The sequence below is a fragment of the Falco cherrug genome, chromosome 4, assembly GCF_023634085.1.
Source record: "Falco cherrug isolate bFalChe1 chromosome 4, bFalChe1.pri, whole genome shotgun sequence".
In the NCBI taxonomy this organism is placed as follows: domain Eukaryota; kingdom Metazoa; phylum Chordata; class Aves; order Falconiformes; family Falconidae; genus Falco; species Falco cherrug.
Genome location: NC_073700.1, coordinates 43,627,885 through 43,647,321, shown reverse-complemented (window position 1 = coordinate 43,647,321; position 19,437 = coordinate 43,627,885). Strand labels below are relative to the sequence as shown.

At 36.4% G+C, this 19,437-nt stretch overlaps 1 protein-coding gene across 4 annotated transcripts in view; it reads right to left on the bottom strand.

Moving 5' to 3' along the window:
- Positions 1 to 19,437, bottom strand: part of PARN (poly(A)-specific ribonuclease) — a 60,371-nt gene that overhangs the window by 34,087 nt on the left and 6,847 nt on the right. For all 4 annotated transcript variants that reach the window (XM_055707310.1, XM_055707314.1, XM_055707311.1 and 1 more), the window contains exons 10-19: positions 18,096 to 18,138; positions 17,366 to 17,446; positions 15,167 to 15,223; positions 14,017 to 14,094; positions 12,842 to 12,885; positions 12,312 to 12,354; positions 10,512 to 10,587; positions 8,188 to 8,298; positions 8,035 to 8,104; positions 1,374 to 1,429 (exon numbers count right to left, since the gene is read on the bottom strand). In XM_055707310.1, the coding sequence (XP_055563285.1) occupies positions 1,374 to 1,429; positions 8,035 to 8,104; positions 8,188 to 8,298; positions 10,512 to 10,587; positions 12,312 to 12,354; positions 12,842 to 12,885; positions 14,017 to 14,094; positions 15,167 to 15,223; positions 17,366 to 17,446; positions 18,096 to 18,138 (659 nt within the window). The remainder of the gene's footprint in view (positions 1 to 1,373; positions 1,430 to 8,034; positions 8,105 to 8,187; positions 8,299 to 10,511; positions 10,588 to 12,311; positions 12,355 to 12,841; positions 12,886 to 14,016; positions 14,095 to 15,166; positions 15,224 to 17,365; positions 17,447 to 18,095; positions 18,139 to 19,437) is intronic.

Genomic DNA, 19,437 nt, shown 5'->3' with positions numbered 1-19,437 from the left:
CCAACACACCACCCTAGACGTACTTTCTGTTTTGAGGCTTAGAAAGTCTCCCTGGTTCAGATTCTGCAGTAACATCTGCACCTTCTGTTCTACAGGAGTGGCTTTCAGATAAGAGAGAGAGACTCTAACAGGCAGACTTTTTTGGCATCCCTTCTTGGCAAACAATCAAAACAATCCTGCAAGTTGGCTAGCAAGTGGAAGTAGCATCCTTACAGCTTAGTAGCTTTGGCATTCTCTCAATGACCTAGAGTATTTATCTATTTCTCCACTCAATATCAAACGGTTAGTGAAAGAAGCATGCAACATAATTAGATGACCATTCCAACAAATCCACAGAGAGACAGAGCACAGTGATCTGGTCATCTAACTGCATTTAAAAATTAAACATATGCCCTTACAGCATATATTTTCCACTCCAGTAGTTACTTTCATCATTATGGAACTGTATTCTGTTACTATTATCTAATACAGGGTCACTCCTCCAGTCTGAGCTTTCTGATGCATGGAGTGGAAAATGTCTTCACAGCAGTATTGCTTCCAGATGGGTATCACTTTTAAGATGGTTGTGTATCTAACTTCACAGTAAAACATCAAGCTTTCATCTAGTCAAGGACTAGACTGACCTCCAGGGCTTCACATTTTCCTAAGTCAAGACATCAATGGTAACACTTAGCTGAAGTTTTCTCCCTCGGAGTGTAACATCCCATAACACTAAGGACCTTTATATTAGTAAAATCTATTTTCATTTATATGTATTACTAACTTATTACAGCCCCAGGTTTGTAACCTGAAATAACCTGAAGTGTAAAAATATTCCAAGTATTATTTTTCCGTTTATGTAGTCATAACATCATGTGACAAAAGAATTCTGATGTTTTGATTGAAGTGAAGGTACTGCTGCCCACAAATTGTGAAGGAAAGTGGCCAGAAAAATTTCACAACCATTTGCTATTCACTAGTTTGCATCCTGTATTTGCTGCTGGGGTGATGGGAGAGGGGGAAAGTGTTAATACTCCACTTTATATGTTGCATGGCACATAAAAGTAGTGACCCAAAATAACCATAAAGCTGTTAACTTCAAAGTCTGTTACATTTAGTTACAAGAGTTTAATATCTGTTCTGGACAATCTCCTTTGCAATGCAGATTTTCTGGTCAAAGTTGAAGAACCTAGGGTTTTACTACTTCATTTAAAAAAAAAAAAAAGAAAAAAAAAAGAGGGGGGTATGTTTAAACCATTTGGTAAGTGGCTAATAACCTGAACACAGCTGATGTCCCATGTTTTTGATATGTGAGAATTAATCTTTACACTTCCTCCTCCAGGAAATTTGTCAGTAGTAAGTAAAAAATAAGTAGTAAGAAATAAGCTACTTACAGTCTGGTCCTTCCAAATTGAGATATGGTATGTCCATTACTCTCATAAGAAATAGCCTGAAGCAAAATGGAAAAGCACCATTAGCAAATTTCTGCCTAAAGACCTTTTATTAAGCTCTCCTTTTTACAGTTTTTTAATGTTGCTTCTGAAGAAGCAGAAGTCATCCCAACCATATCTTAAGCTGTATTAAAACAAATAGACCTCTAATTAAGTCCAATTCCTTCTCTAACAATCCAGATTCAGCAAGTTACTTGGCACCATGCTAATAATTTTACTTATTCAACAAAACAAGAAGAAAGAAGCCCCAAACTGTTACAATTAAAACAAATGGAGAAATGAACGTTCAGAAAGTAGCAGCTCTGTGCAGTAAGAGCCAGTTACACAGTGGATAGTGCAAAAGCTGTCATTCTAAATAAACATACATTTTCCCATCTTCTGAGCATTGCATCATGCTGTAGATAGAATGGATCTTAAAACCCTACAACTGCAAAAGCCATCATGACACTTTATGGAGATAACCAGGACAAGTCTTTTGCTCTGTCACGTGTAACTGAAGAGTTTCTCAAAATATTTATAAATTCTTCCAATAAAAGCGCATATTCAGCTCTGAAAACTATTTCCTTCCAAAATAAGAGAAGCAGCCTAAAATCCTGTCATAGATACAGATGCCATGTTGCTGTTACAAAACATTTGCTACGTATAGTGTTCACTGGAGGGCTAAAGTAAGTAGCTTTCCTATCATATCTTCAAAAAGCTTACAAAAGGCTTATCAGGTTATGGTTACAGTATTCAACTAAGTAATAACTAATCTAAAGAGTGAAGACTGATCTGTAATTCCCTAGAGATTCTTTGTATCACAGCACGCTCACTATTAGATTTTACGAGTTTGAATATTATGACCTGATGGTTACTTGTATCACTGAAAAGTCTCTTGGAATGCAGTTGGCAACTTGTTTTTACTATAAATACTCAGGAGAAAGAAAAAACATGACCAAACCCAAAACACTGTGGAGCAAATGAACTGTAAGGCTCATAAGTGAACCAGAGGGTCTTTGGAGAACTGCACCAGTTATGATGAACACTGTCCCACCTGATTTCTCTTCCTGAGTCTCAGGGAAGATATAGTAGAATGCGCACTGTGTCCCCCTGAGCACTACAGAACCTAAAAGGGATTTTATCAATAAAAATTAAGACGCTTCAGCATCAGTTAACTTTAGAAACTTTAACAATTTCAACATAACACTGAGTAATGAAGTTATTTTACAAAGGAGCCACAGCTTCTTCCTACATTTAGTCTTAGGTGCCATACTCCTATAGCCTTGGCTTCACTATAACTATCTGTCTAAACAGGACAGGAGTGACATCTTGAGAACAAAGCTAGCTTCAGAACACAGCTTCCACAAGGAAACAGAGAAAAACATCCTTACTCTGACCTCTAGAGATCTGGGGTAATACTGACAGGACATGCAGTGCTGCTGAGCAAAAAAACAAATAAACAAAAAAGCCATCCACCCAGAAAATGACAGGAGACACAGTAATCAGGCCACAAGTTTATCTTCCATGAGATTAAAGGGAGAGGGAATACAAAGGGGGAGTGTGTGATAGATCTTCTAAGGAGCAATAGAAAGGAAGTGACTATATTCCATCTCTGCTGGAAGACATCAGGCAGGATCCTATCACCATCACAGAGCACCTATCTGGGCAGAAAAGAACTTGCAGGTCTGGGATCTATGCTCTGAATGTAAGCTGGACTTCAGACTGTCGAAAGATGTTCAGTTCCATTTATTACCCATGATTTGCGCTCATATCTTCATCTGAAATAATGTCAATGTCACTGTTAGTAAGACCCACAGCTTTCTTCAGACTCCAGTGCACAACCTAAATATACAGTATTTCAGCTAGTCAGTAAAAGCAGTTTAGTCTTCACTGGATGAAGGTTGTCTATCATCCATACAGGATAGCAAAAGTTTTCAAGGAAAAAAAAAAAAAAAAAAAAAGAGGCAGATGTGGTTTAAGTTGAGCTACCTGAACAAAAAGCCTTCACAGAACTCTCGTAACCAGCTACTTTACTCATTTCCTAGGTAGCAAATTTCATAAAAATAAAGACAAGGTTTACTAAAAATACAACAAAGACTTCTGGGGAGAATACTAGTCTAGTTAAGCTGCCCTCCCCCAGGTTTTATCATGTTGAGGAAAGCAATACAGTGGCCAACAAGGACAGACTTACGCCAAAAAAATTATATACCTGAGATAATTAAGATCAGTTTTTTTATCCTCCCAGACAAATCCTGTATTTATTTGTTTGGTCAAAGAACTACGACTCTAAACAGCACACACACTCACACTCCCTGAAGACATAGTATAAATACTGACTTTCATATTAAGTGCACTTAAGGTACATTACAGCACTAACTGCCATCTTGTAGCACTAACTTATATCATATGGATTATGAACACTGAGTTGCAGCATAATCTCTAATTAAGTATCCATAATTATGGTTGTAAGATTCCTCATCTATCTGCAGAAAATTTAAACTAATAAGGTTGTTCTGTACGACAACATAAACCCTACTTTATATTAAATTAGCTAGATTCGCGAAGTTGTAGCTATGGCATTACTTTTTACTACATTAATTCACAGTAATGTAAAAGCTATACTGACCAAGCTAAAAATAAAATAAAATAAATATTTCCTACACTGCTTAAAGGCTACAGCCAGAACACATGGTCAGAGGATAGACATCTATTTCTCAATATACAACAATATCCTAGGAACTCTGAGGTATCTGGAGACAGCCACTTGGAAGACAATTGTTTCTGTAGCAAGTCAAGCAACATAAGGAGAGGGCAAGGCTACAATCATGCCACTTCACAGCAAAGCTTAAGTGGTCTCAAGCAGTCAACATTCAACCTCTGCTTTGAGCTAAGACAAAACTTTTCACAGTTGTGTGATAAACTGTATAGAGAAACTGATGCAGCTGAAAAAAAAAGAAAAGGCATCTTTTAAAACCCAGATCAGTTTACCAATCCAGCTCAGTAACCAGTACAGCCACATGTGGCTGAAAGCACAAGGACAGCAAGCGTTCACTCCTACACTATGACCGAAAAGTCAAACTGCAGAAAAGCATGCTGATGTTCTTTTGCAATAATTTTGCAAAGAAAATTAGATTAATATAGAAAAGCAGAGGGAGAAATTAAATGATTTGCAATACATGCCAGAGAACCTAGCTCCGTGGTGAGACATTTTCCACAATTACAGCACAAAGCCAAGCTATCTGCACAGATTTTGGTTTCTGATATCCCTTTGTACAAAAACCCCACCATTTCTAAGATAATTCATATTTCTACAGACCATCATGCTCTTCAGCTCAACAAAACATGGCGTTTTCATTTTTCTAGACCGCTCTCACCCCCTGCCTCCAGCTACATCAAGAGAAAAAACAACCCCAATATTCAAACAACCCAAAGAGTTCTGAAATAAAGTTGTCATTAAAACTTTAGGAGGGGCTTATGGGTGGGGGCAGGGAGGTATGGAAGAAGAGATGTTGCTCTAAACAAAATAGGTCAAAAAATTTCTAATCAACTCCGAAATATATAACAGAATATAGTATCCGAATTATACACATAAGAGTTTAGATATTACAATATAAAAAGTCCCATCACCTCAACTTGTAAGTGTTCATCAGGGATTACTCAGAGCAGATTGTTCACATGAACGTGATTTTTCAAAGACACTACATACAAATATACAAGAAAGCATAAAGATTACAGAAATGCATCTCTGGAAATCTTGGCTTGTTGAATTACCATATAACTTACTGCCTTATGCCTAAAGAGCTGAACGACCCTAAGGCAAAGTCTGGTTTTAATCGGTTCCACTCTTACAAGAAGTTGAAGCTAAAGATTCTACCTGTGCTCATCATTAACCTATATGAACATTAAGCTATATGTGGGCCACTGCTCTTTAATGGCAATCCAGGAAGTTCTGTAACTTTACTGACAAAGAGAGGTCAAAGTAACTACTGAAAAAAGCATTACTTTCCTTTGAAGGCTAAGTTCCTAAAAATCAAAGCTTGATTTTTCAGTTTTAAATTTACTTCCACTATTCACATTAGTGACAAGTCTATTCAAACAGAAAACATTTCAAAATCCCATCAGTCACACCAATCATGTAAAAGTTTAATCTCTAAACTGTATTTAAATATTAACACCTAGTATTCAGAAATCTGGAAATTAAGACTTTAGGAGCAACCCAAAGAATCATAAAGTGTTCTGCTTTAAAGAAATTTTCAAGACTATCTTGATAATAGCTCAAACTGAGAACACTGCTTCTAACTAACTCCCTTATAAAAAACTACTTCTGTTCAGCTTCTTTCAGGAAAAAGTTTTGTGACAGATAGTATAACTTTCATTTGTTTAGCTTACTGTTTGCATGTTGTAGTTTGTGTTTTGCTTGAAGAACATGACTACAGCACAAAGGAAAAGGTTTCCTTGTTCTGACTGCTGCCCACAGGATCAGGTAGAACTTCTGGAGGAAGGAGGAAGATAGGTTTTTTTCTCCCCAGGAGGAAGAGAGGATGCTCAGCTAGGGAAAGCTTCTAGACCACAAACTAGAGAAAACTAGGTGTAGCAGGAAGCTAGCTGGCAGCCCAGAGCATACCTGCAAAAAAGCCCCAGAAGCAACATACTTACTAGGGACCTTAAGATAACTAAGTAAATTGCACAAGCCCTGGATGCTACTTGAAGGTGCTACACAGACCAGGTGCTGGAGATGGAGGCCTGCTCTGCAAGGACATATTGAACTGAGCAAAAGACTTTTTCATTTAAAGATCCAACAGCTCTGACTTATGAGATATACTTAAATCTTTTTTCTTTTTTAAAAAGTAATTATTCTTACATCTGTCTTATTCTGGTTTGTTATTTTGCATTATAGTTTAAAAAAATTAGCTTTAAAAATACAAGCCTTGGCCTGCTCACTATCAGGAGTCTCATCTCCAAGCTCTGAGGCGAGGTGGCAGATGTTAGAATATGGCAAAGCTTCTAAGATTATGTGAAAGTAAGACATAGCACGTCTTCCAAGTTTCCATGACTTAAAAATAATAGATAGCTTTTCTGAAACAAGAAGCTACAAGGTCTGAATAATGACAGAATGGATAAGTTTTCTTTTTTCTTGTAAACAGTAATTTTCAGTTCTTGCTATATTGATCTCCCTGCAGTTTTTTTGTTAACTTTCCCTTTCATTACAGTTAGGCAGTGTTAACTCTGAATCCAGAACAGACACAGCAGGCTTCCTCTCAAAACTCTGAAATGTCACTGTTAGAGGAAAGCCACATTTGAAGTACACAACTTAATTAACTTGAAAAGCTTAAATTTAAAGTATTATTGTGACAGTTTAAGTTTCAGTTTGTACTTGTTGCAGACATGCATCTCTAGAAAGAACTGAAAGCATTTTGGTTAATGATTGAAAAAATAACCCCCTCAATTTGCATCTACTAGTTGGCGAGTGTGTGTGCTGGTATTACTGAAAATAATCCTGTGGCAAGTCCTATCTTAAAATGAAATGATGCTGATCTATCATCATCTTCACATGCAAATCAAGCTGTCACTGTGGGTCCATGTTCAACCTAAGGAATGTACATATAATTTATAATGTCTGCTAGAATATATGGAGGCACTGCCTCACACATCTCAGTGTCAGGAGAATCACCTAACTGCTCTCGATACGTTAATTTGGTTTCCAGACTGATGAAAGCTAAAAGCCATCAGTCACAATTATTCCCCCATTAGTGTGGGCCATCTGAAGCTAAAGTAATTATTTTTGCCGACCCCTATATGATAGGGTTTGAAAGGATGGGTTTCTCCTGAATTTAAACAAGCAAACAAACAGACAGACTAAGGCTCTAACAGCTTTTTAATTTCAACTCCTTTCCCTTTATGTGACAGGTTATACTATCTTTAGAAGCTTTCATAAGGTAAAATCTACAGACTAAAAACACAAGGAATCAAATCTGTGCATAAAGACTTCTAGATATCTCAAGTCTTACTTCAATTTGTTCCAGGATTTTGCATGAAGATCCAGTTCAAAAAGCAAAATACTGATCATAGCATCATCCCGTAAACTACTCATCATATGTGTTTATTATACCTTCTTAAAAATGGGTTACCTGATAATGTTAATACAATAGCTTTGCGTTATTTGGATCAGTATTACAGTAGGTATATTTTAGTTTTTCCAGACATTTTAGTGTGCTCGGTTTTAACTATCACCAGTTTCTGACAGCGTCCTACAACATAAAGAATACCTGACCAGTTTTTCTTCAGTTCCACTACTCCCAGAGATTACTCCAGAGACAATTTTCCAAATTGTAAACATATTCTCAACACTGGCATGGACAAGGCCATTTAAAGCAGTCCAGGTATTCTTTTAAGTGTCCTTTTACAGGTTGGCATAAAGTAAACCATTCTCTTCAAAACAGAAGGTATTCACTTTACAACCTCCGGCCTCTCTGCAGTGTTACTAGTGTGAACCAGAAAGCCAATCAAAACTGAAGTGTAAGGAAAAATGCAGTTAGCCATTGATTCTGAGGCTAGAGATACATATTCTAAGGCTCGTGTCTTATTTCCACGTTTTAGCAGGTCTTCTAATTTGACAGCTACTTACTTGTTAAAAAAAGGTTCAATGAGTTTTGATCTAGCAGACACATGGTTTTTCGGAGGACTGAGGAATGAACCTGATGAACGAAGAAGAAATTCAGTACATAGCAGCTACAGACAGCACACTAAAGAGAAGGTTTGAAAAAGACTACGTAGATACCTAGGAAATTAGCCATAGAGATGAAGCACAGTCCAGTAATGTAAGCATCATATCCTGCTTCATGAAGTTGTTCAGAAGCTGTATCATAACTTGGAAACCCTTCTGCACTTTCTGAGGAGAAAAAAAAAATATTTGTAAACACATTATCACGAAAGTTAAAGGCAGATGTCTATGCTCTACCCACATGCTTATTTTGTCACAGCCAAACATAATTTGGTTAATTTATATGATTTTCTGAAAATTCAGAAGTTCTGAAATCTCAGAAGTTTGAAAAAAGCCCAGTTTGGGATTTTATTTTTCAAAAAGAATAGGCTCCTAGGGTAGAAACTTCTTTCTACTAAAAAACTATCCATTCACAGACGTACTTAGCCAAAATGGAGTATTAATTCTAATACAATGACAGCAGGATTCCCCACACAGCTTGTTTTTTTCTTGACTGTCTTGCATTTAAAAAAATAAGACATTCAGGTCAATTGAAAACTTGAATATTAACCTGCTTGCTAACCATCAGATTGACGTGTGATCAGATTTTGAGTTATTTAAATGATGAAGATGGAACTAAGTGTTTAAAGAATTCTTTATTGATGACTTTATTGACAGTCACATTTGGTGTTTCTGTGAAAAGCTGGAGAAGTATCCCTTGAATCACTTCTGAAAGTGGAAACCTTAACAGGTACTTTTCTGAAGAGAAGTGTCTGGAAGTACCCTATCTCAGCAACAGAGAAATATGTGCATATCACACATTCTTCTTTGTCATTTAATTTTTTCCCACTCCCAGCACTGAAGTTGTTTCACCCCTTTGTCTAGCTTCTCAACTTCTAAAAAGCTGGCTTATTTCCCCCTATGAGTTATACTGAGAATAGAACTGGAAGAATAAAGTTAACTGTTTAAAAAGCCAGAATCATGAACCTCACATTAAACAGAATTACAGAATTCATGTTTCAGTATGTACCTTAATTTGTTGCATTCAGCCTATCAAAAGAAGCTAAAACAATAATTAAACATACCAGAATTTAAAATATTGATACAAACATACTAGCAGCGTAACTTACACAATATAAATATGTAAGCAGATATATTTGTATTTTGTAATAAGAAACCTGAATCCAAATTTTGTATATAGAACTAGAGTAGAAACATCAGGCCTTTTTCCAGATGAGTCCTTGTAATGTTTATTTAAAAAATTAAGTTGTCCGAGATTAGACAAACAATGTTAAGCTATACTGGCTGAGCCGAAAAGGACGTTCCTTAGTGCTTGATTTTTTTTTTTTTAATAGTTACATATCCAAAAGAAAACATAAATTAACAGTTAAAACATGCTTTGCTTTGGATGTTCTGAACCACATTAATTATCCCTGATTAAATATTAACACTTCTGAGTCAGTTAACAATAATGGTCATATTTTGCTCAAGAAAAAAATACAGTAAGATTCTTATTTTATATTACATCACCCAAAATAGTACTGGACAGCTGCAAAATTATGTTACATCCTGAGAAAAAGTGACAGAGGCTACGCCAGTACAAGGTCTGCATGCAATTATTGTACACTCCATATTCATGATACTACTTAGGGTCTAGGCACCAACAGCTCCTGCTTATGGTCCAGGAAGATTGTAGATTATCCATCTTATTATCTCTCGTTACTACAGCTTAAGTAAATCTGCTCTGCGCATTCAGCAATATAAAAAAGCATCACTTACCTTGGTTTTGATTATGCATTGAGTCTTCCCCTTCCAAAATACTCTACTGTTCAGTATTGCCCTCCCTTTTCTAAATCAGCAGCTTAAGAAAAATTCCAGAACCTTGAGATAAGCTTGCCCTTTGATTAAACATCCTTTCATTTACCTCAAAGCATAGAAAGCTCTAAAGGAATTTTAATAAATTTCTAAAACACACCTGACTAATCACTACTGTGTACGCTTCCTTGGTTCTGTCCAAGGGCCTATTAGAATGCTCCAGCTTTGATGTGAAGGACAGTAACACCAAATGAAACTGTTTTAAAACAATTTCAGGTTAGTCATCAAAATTCAACCTAAAAACCAAAATGCCATCATTAAAAGATGATGTAACTGCTGTTCACTGAATACATCCATTCTTCTATTACCTGAAATAAAGTGGAAGGATTCCTACTGACTTCCACCAACAGCTCTAAATATAACTGCACATATGTATATTGTCCACCTTTAAAGTCCCTTTCATCAAAACACTAACTATTAATAGATGAATTCACATTCCAGATCAAGAACAAAAATAATCAAAGCACTCTCTTTCCTCTGAAAGAGGAAAACATTTCAGAAATAAGACCATTTTGATTAATCCGTACCAACTTTAGGAGGGCTGAATGGAACCTCTTTCAAACGCTTTTCTAGTTCTGCAAGGGATGTATTATTAATGATCTCCTGCAAGAAAAGACATCATTAACTGCCAATGCCAAGCACATTTTCCCTGGAAACTGAAATCAAATAGGATAAAATGAGTATTTACTGCTGCCATCTTGTGCTGTCTAAAGATTTATATATAGCCTCATTTCAAACTAATACACCAGAGAAGTCTGTCAAGACATATTTTAAAAAGTTAACTTGTCTCACCTACAACATAACGAGTCACAAGCATTTATTAATACTTTTCAGAATTCTTGATGATGAATTATACCAAAGTAATATTTCTATTTGAATCAGGTTCCATGCACGGTTCCTACATGGCAGGGAAAAAGAAAGCACAAACAGCAAGGCAAAATATCCTAAATATCGATCATAGTGGTTGAAGGCTTTCAAAGCGAGTACTGAAGTGTGCTTGATGACTGGACATTCTTCAACAGTTTTGTAAGTGTAAATACTGCCGATTTCAAGTAATGTAATAAGACAGTAAAAGAAGCCTGACAATGAGAAAGCTGCTCCTACATTTCAGCTTTGCTGAGTTGCAATACTGTATCTATATATACACATAAAAAATGTCACCAAAAGATACACAGATTATTAATATCTTCAAACTTCTTGAAGTTCTTAATCAAATATACATTGTCAATCAGTATGACAAAGAAAATTCATGCAGAATCAGTAACAAGTGGGGAAAAAAATCTCACACAATATCTTAGTTGTATGAAATTTACAAGGACAAAACTTCCTTTGGTTCTAAATCAAGACAGCTGTTTACAGTTGATCAAAGTCTACTGTCTGAAAACTTATCAAGAGGTCAGTAGAATGAACAAGCTCAAATGATGCATTATATTGCCATCCCAAAGCACCATTTGACAACAACAGCCTAAACTCCAAGCATCTACTGTAAAAATTACAAATATCAACATAACTGTACCAAACATAAAGCTTGTGCAGGATCGAATTTTCAGAATACAGAAGCCTTTATTTTTACTACAATAGTATGCAAGACAAACCTGAAAATATCTAAGTATACTTTAATGAGATTTTCTGTTATGCAATGCTCTAAAGTCAGAGACATACGCAGAAAGATAGATGCTGCTTCACCAGCATGGTTTTTAATTCATTCATTCCAAAGGCACACAGGAAAGCAAGAAAGTATGATCACTTATCCCAATAATTCTCTGGAAGAATAAAATTCATGCTGCAAGAGGTTTTAAAAGAAACCTGCAATTTTTTTTTCCTGCTGACTACCCACTGAACAGCAGGCCACAACAGAACCTAATGATGATGTTCAAGAATCTTTTTCTAGACAAATCTAAGTCAGCATTCACAATATTCTAAAGCTTTGAGTATACAAGCAGCTTTCAGGTCCTATTTGTTCATGAATAACATTTTTTTCCTCCTGAGGAGACATGCAGTCTTGTGTTGATTTACAAGATAAAAAAATCTGATAATCACATTTTAAGTAGCAAAAATGTTACGTTTTTTGGAATTCAAAGCTGCCAAGTTACCTTAAAACTGCAATAAACACAAAAACCACTTGTACAAAAGTAAAAACTTGTATTCTAAATATATTGTAAGTTTGGATAAGGGGTTTTAAGAAAAAGCATTCTTTTACAAAAAAAGGAGCATCACAGAAAACATTGTTAGACATTTTTCTCTAAACAAAATAATAATTTGTTTCCATACACACTTAAAGCAAACTCATATCCTCAAATCATTCTATAACATTATCTTAAATTTACCTTAAAAGGTTGTGTACTTGCCATCAGTTTAGTATCCAATAGCCTAGGAACAAAGACAGACATAAGTGAGTTGAAACAGAACAATGTCCACATTGTCAAATCCTCAGAAATGTTTTGGTGTATTAGCTGGGTAACAGCAATTTCACCCTACTGAAAAATTACTCTCAGATCTCAGAGCAGCCAAAACACTCCTCGGCTTTGTTCAGCGTGAAAAAGGACAGCAACTAAGCAATAACAAGAGATACAAACAATAAGTAGCAAATAAGTCTTGTTCCAAATGTAGTGCAGATTCAGAACACCAAACGCCACGCCAAAAACAACAAGATAGCAAAACTGCTTGTTCTGCCAAGAATTAGAACAGCAGTGCTGATTTTCTGAAAACGAGGAGATACAGAATAGAATACTTGAAAAACTATCTAATTTGCTCCCAGATTTGTTTCCAGTAACAGCTAGGTTACAGGGCTAGGACAAACAGTATCAGCTTGCTAAAACAATATTAAAGCTGTTGACATTTTGAACTAAGGACTTACCGGGGAAAGACACATGATGTTACTTCCTTGAACTCGCTTAGGTCCTAATTTAATGTAAAACCAGAAGATAAAATCCAAATAAGTTAACTGTTCATCAGTCTCAGGACAACAGCAGTAGCTACAACTATATAATCAGCTTCTAAAACTGAGATACAGTGACTGAATTCTCACCTCCTAAGAGACACATTCATCAGCATTACCATAAATACCACCTGCAATTACACAGAACTACAGACTAATTATTTCTGATTTGTCGTGATTCATAAGTGTTCTATCACCTCCAATACTTTATCTTATTATATAACCTAGACTAAATCTAACTGCAGCTGTGTTAACAGTTACAGTTAAGTGTTCCCAGCATTTAGTACGTCAATGGAATACATACAGTCACTCCAGGTGGACAGCTGACTGCCTGCAGGTTTAGACCTTCCAAGTGTCAAAAGTACAGGAACAACTGACAACTGCTTATGTCCCAACACCATCTGAACAAATCCCAGACTCCCTTCTCCCACCTCATAACCAAGCCTTTCCCATAATACCCACAAGCCCTTGACAACTGCAAGTGATATAACTATCATGCGAGCCAGCCTTCTAATGAGACCTTTGGCTGCTTCAGACAACGTCCTCGGTTCTAATGCATAGCTCAGCTTTACTTAATTGTTAAGACTATTGCAGTCATGAGCCATTAGACTGGCCTACTGCAGTCATGAAAATACACTCCCTCTAATTACTCAAGACATTCCACCTCTTGACCCGAATTATATGAAAATGTGTATTCCCACTTTGTAAACTACAAGGGGGAAAATGCCACATGATAATGCTGAAGCCCCACACGAGTAACTTAACAAGTCAGTAAGGTAAATTTACCTGCAATGGCAGGTAATCAGTCAACCCAAGCAGTTTCTGAGGGACTAAGAGATATGAACAGAAACCACAATTCAATTCCAACATTTAATTTGAACATTTTAAAAACGTAAAGGAGAAGAAATAAATCCACCCAAGCTTTCTACGTGAAGATTTAGGAAAATACGTCAGTGGCACTGAAGAAGTGCTCTTTTTAAAATACTTTTCTGTTGTTCTTAATAGACTGTCATATGCTTCCACTCACAAGAAAGTTTGGAGGCGAGACTAAACACAAATTATTTCATCCTCTGAACACTCAGAAGATTACTTACATCAGGTAGGGGACAATAGAACTGGTGTATAGTATGCATAACATCCAGCAGCATATTGTGCCCAATAACAAGCTTGCCCTGTGAGAAGAACGTTAAATGTTAGTTACACTTCCAACCACGGCCGCAGCAAGAGCAATATGTGAAAAGCACCTATCCCAGGCACCAGCCAAGGGCAGCTGGGAACAAATACAAATCTAACCTCCCCATTTGCTCTCTGCCTGCCCCACAGACTCCTCTCCACTCTCTCAGAGCACCCACTTTTTCCTCCACTCCCAACCACTTATCAAAGCCTTCAGCAGCAGCTTGAAATGTTGAGAAGATGTGCTAGAATAGCTACTTATAACTTGGTTTCCAAATGTAATCTAAGATTTAAGTCAAATGATTCCTCAGTCCACTACCTTTTAATTTACAACTTGTACAACAACTCACAATATATTCTTTACTGTTGTAAATATATGATAGTTATTAGGGGCATGATCTGGCTTCTCACAGTGCATAATCTTTCATGCCAGATGCTGTAGAAGCAAGTCCCTTCTTGAAAAAGTACAAGAATTTTTTTGAATGTTAACTTTGATTCATTTGACATGACAACCTTTTCTGCTTCCCTGCATCCTCCACTTGCTAGAGGAAACAATATGTGTGTGTTTGGGTATTTTTCTACACAGCAGGCTGTAACAACTACATAAAAATAATTGGGCTGAAGGGGACAGATGTAAAACTATAGCCTATTTTAACTAAGTACGTAGAAGTGAACCAGATGACCTTCTCAGATTAAGCCTTTAACTGCCAGGGAAAAAATAAAAAAAACAAAACCAAAACCAAACAAAAAAATAATCTTTTGGGGACAGAGAAAAAAAAAGCCCTTCAAAGTTTAGTTACTTCTTAAGAGCCCTAAGAAATCGGTACTGTTGACTCTTACAGATAATGAGGTCGTTCATGTCATTAATTTAAGAGCTTACTTAACATACCATACTCAATCGTTGTAAAACAGGAAGCAACACTGACTTATGAGAAAAGGAGAAAAAAAAAGAGATAAACCACTTCAGCCTGTATTTTACCTTATCTTCCAACATGTAACAGCAAAGGAATTCTTTCTTTGAATTTTTTTTTTTCTTACAACCGAAGGTAATTAAAAATTATGTTAACTTACAGAATTAGCAATAGCATGAATGACTCTGGAAAATCCTACCGCATCGTTCAATTCTTCCTGTAAGCAAAGATTCTAACATTAATGAAACAAACACAAATATTGTCAAAACTGCAAACTGGCAGATATAACAGTTTGGCTCAAACTGTTTCTCAACATAACCAAGCACAGACCACAGAGGAAATGCCAGTATTTGGAAGATATATGACATCAAAGCAGGACACTGCTGACAGAATTGCAGTTTTATATGTAGCTCTACTTCACTGTAAAGTAGGGCAAGTTACAAGCTATTGTGGTAGGTTGACCCTAGCCAGAAGCCAAACACTCACTTTGCCTCTTGCTCACTCCCCTTTCCTGGGGCACAGGGAGGACAAAAGGAAAAAAACCCAAACAAACCAACCACAAAAACCCCTCATGGATCAATATGACAGTTTAGCAAGAAAAGGAAAAGCTACATGCACAAACAAAGCAGAAAGAGGAATCCATTCACCACTTCCCATCAGCAGGCAAATGTCAAGCCACTTGCCAGGAAGCAGGGCCCTAGCATGCTTAAAGGTTGCTTGGGAAGATAAACACCATAACCATGGACACCTCCGCCCGACCTCTTGCCCACACCCCCCCCAGCCTACTTGGTTTTGGGGGAGAGTGGAAGAGAGACAGAAAACCTGGACACTGTGCAAGTGCTGTTCAGCAGTAGCCAAAACACTTGTTATGGTATCAACACTTTTAGCCACAAATGCTAAGCACAGCGATGTAAGGGCTGCTGCAAAGGAAGTTAGCTTCACCCCAACCAGGTCAACACAGCTGTAGTTCATCATCACTACACTGTCTTCAACAGTGTCCAACAACTATTAGACTGCACAGTTCAAAAAAATAAAATCAACCTATGTATCTTCAACCATATTTTTTACATATATTCTTATAAAATGCAGCAGGTTGAATCCTGATTATTTCTATTAAATCATTGTATTTTTATGCTAACGTGGAGACTAGGGAAGAAACATTCTTCACTATTTATATAAAAAAACCAAGAAGATTATACAACTGTAATATTACACAAATACAGTATTATATAATACGAGTTACACATTTTAAACGAACTTAGATTGGTTTGTGGGGATCTGACTACAGCATCCATTCTAGTTTCACTTAAAGAATTTTTTCTGGAAGAGGTTTTTCTTTTTCCAGTCTAAGGAAGTAATTTCTCCCTTGCATTATCTGTCTTTGTTCAACCAGAAGTGAAATACGATAAAAACATTCACTGTTATTTTCGTTCAGCTCTGAACGCCACTAGTCAGAGTAATACACCTATAAAGGCCACTTCAGAAAAATCTGCTGTAGTAGCAAATTGTCCCTAACTTGCCTTTTGGAAAAAGTTGTCACATTAGTTGAGATCTGTTAGGTATCTCTTTCCCTCTTAAGAGGCATTCTGCATGCAAGTGTTATCTGCTCCACCCAAATTGACTTTATCTTGAAACTTTATCTTGTGATATGTGGGCACAAATCACAAGAGTGTGATCAAGAACTCCCACAACTCAAGTCTTACGACTTCTTGAAACTTGCATCAGACTCAGTAAGTTAAAATATCAAGTACCATAAACGAGAGTGCCTGAACACACCAGACATGACCTTCCAATCAACTTGTTACTACAGTAGTCATGTGCAGCATGTTTCTATCAAGAAAAATCAGATGACATTAATTGTACAGCACAATTGTACAGTTAAAATTAATTTTAACTCAGACAACTAAGAGCAAGCAAGTTTTGTAACAGAATGCTACTCCAAGGACAGGCTGTGAATCCAAATAACATGAAAACTTGCTTGAGAATTTCTGCAAGACTTTTTGCAATGACTGTTGTTATACAGCACTAATATATGCGAATTGACTTTCCTATTACTAGACCACTCTTCTCTGATAGAGCAGATTCACCTAAGGAGGAATTCACTGCTTGAGAACATTTGTTCAGTATTTCACAGCTACTCATTCTGTAAAATTTTGCAGACTGTCTTGCAACTCTTCATGCTCTATTGCAAAGCCCAAGTTATCTGGTAGAATTTGGAGGACCAATTTCAAACAACATACACAGCCAAACAAAAGGGAAATACTACCAAACCCTACCACACAATTTTGCATAGCTGACTGAAGTCATAGATTCTCCCCCTCCCTCTTTCACCTAAACTAATGAAATGGTACTTATTTACCTGTTCTTTTGCTTGTTTCTGCTGTTCTCTTCTTTTCCGTTCTTCTTCATTTACCTTACTAATAACAATATATCTCTCCTTCTAAAATAAAAAATGTACAGTTTGAGGAATAACTCTGAGAAGTTCATATTTAAGACCACTGCAAGTTTCTCTATATTTACATTGTAACAAAAACGAAGTCACACCTCAGCAGCAGTTACTTGCCACCATGACTGTTTCTATTTTAAGCACCATTTTATCACCTACTCCCAAAAGCCTACTTTAGAAAGCTGTATAAGATTCATCCACCAATCCTAACTTTTACTAAATCTACTTTCTACTGAAGAAAGGTTATCGGGGTTTCCTTGTAAACAGTGAATTTCAAGTGTCTTTTGAAGCAGAGATTTGTGCTAGAAAGTGAGGATATAACATGTGATGCTACTATTTTTCCTCTAAGATCAAGATCTACTTCCACCAATCTTGAACTTCAGATCCACTACATTTTAAAATATTTTTTTTAAAAAAAGGACACTAAAAAGTAAGACTATTAAGCCACACAAATACATGTTTACACTTCATATGCTGGTCAGATTTAACATTTAGAAACTAGTTCATTTTATTCCATTTAAAATGTTTTTCATTCTGCATAATAAAACAAGTTATATCTAAAAGTTAGGAGAGTTGGTAGAAGTGAGAAATACAATTTTATTTAAACACAGCAGATGTTATGGGCAGTAACATGCCTTGTTACCTTATCTGACTCCAGAGTTTCAACATGGATACCTTTTGGATACCTACGTCAAAACAAATGAAAAGTAAATACAGTGTATCACAACAGTGCTTTGATAATTTCAAGTTTCATTATTACTGTAAGTCTTAAGTGCAAAAGAACCATTAAAAGTTCCTTTGTAATTTAAAATAATAAAAAATTTGAAGCAATAAGCTAGCTAAATTGGCCTCCTTACATTATTTAACAGTAGCTAGCACGAAACTGTATTTTCTTACGAGATTTCACATTCTATTGCTGTGGAACCTGTAACAACTTCTTTTAGTAATATTAAGTAAGCACCATCTAGATATTTCTTCACAATCTAGAATCTCTGCTTTCAAGAAATACAAAGCCAAAATGAGTGAGAAAGCACCAATTTACTTGCAGCCACAACACAGCTTCTTTGTGACTGCATGCCTTTCATATGTCACTTATTCTTATAAACAAACCTTCCTGTTAACAGTAAGCTGTAACAGAAAATATTAATACGTGTTGTTACCTCTGCTACACAGCTGCATCATTCTGCCACAATCACATTCAATTACCAAAGTACTACCATACACAGAGCCACACAGATTCACACCAACAGCAAGGCCAAAGAATATTGTCTTTCACTGCTTAACAAGTAGGTATTACTCTGATCTTCCCATTACAATAAACTTACTACAATTATATAACCACCACAGAACCAGAATGTTTCCTTCATCCTCTGGCTACTACTAAAACTAGTACTAGAGAACACATACTAGAATACTATTGTGTCCTCTCGACCCTGATTTCTCACACAATTTTGAACCTAGACCTCACTTCCAAGCTGTTCCATGTCACAGACCTTGCATGCATCAAAACAGTCTTGCATAACAGAACTCTTCAATGGAGAAAATTACCTGTGAAGAGTTCAGGACACAAGGGCAATCAGTAACTCCAGAGTTTTCTGCTTTCATTATCTCCATGCTAACTTCACAACTTTGCTTCCTCTTGCCAATAAACACACGCAATGTACACAGCTGTATACACACAGCTGAATATTAAAATAAATACAGTTCATGAACACACTCTTCCATCCACTGAGAGAAGATGCCAGAAAAAGTATCTGACAAACAAAACACTATGTGCTACCGGAAGCTATAGATATTCTACCACTACATTAAAAATTTCATACAGAAAAATTCCTGAAAACACACCTCTTTTTTCAGATTAGCTCTCAAGCTCACTTCTTGAGATTCCATTTTATAGAAAGCTTTATTTTATCCACTTTCAGTGTAAGCAGCAAAGTGCCAGATACTGTTGCAACATTGAATTAACTAGATTTACAAAAAAAATT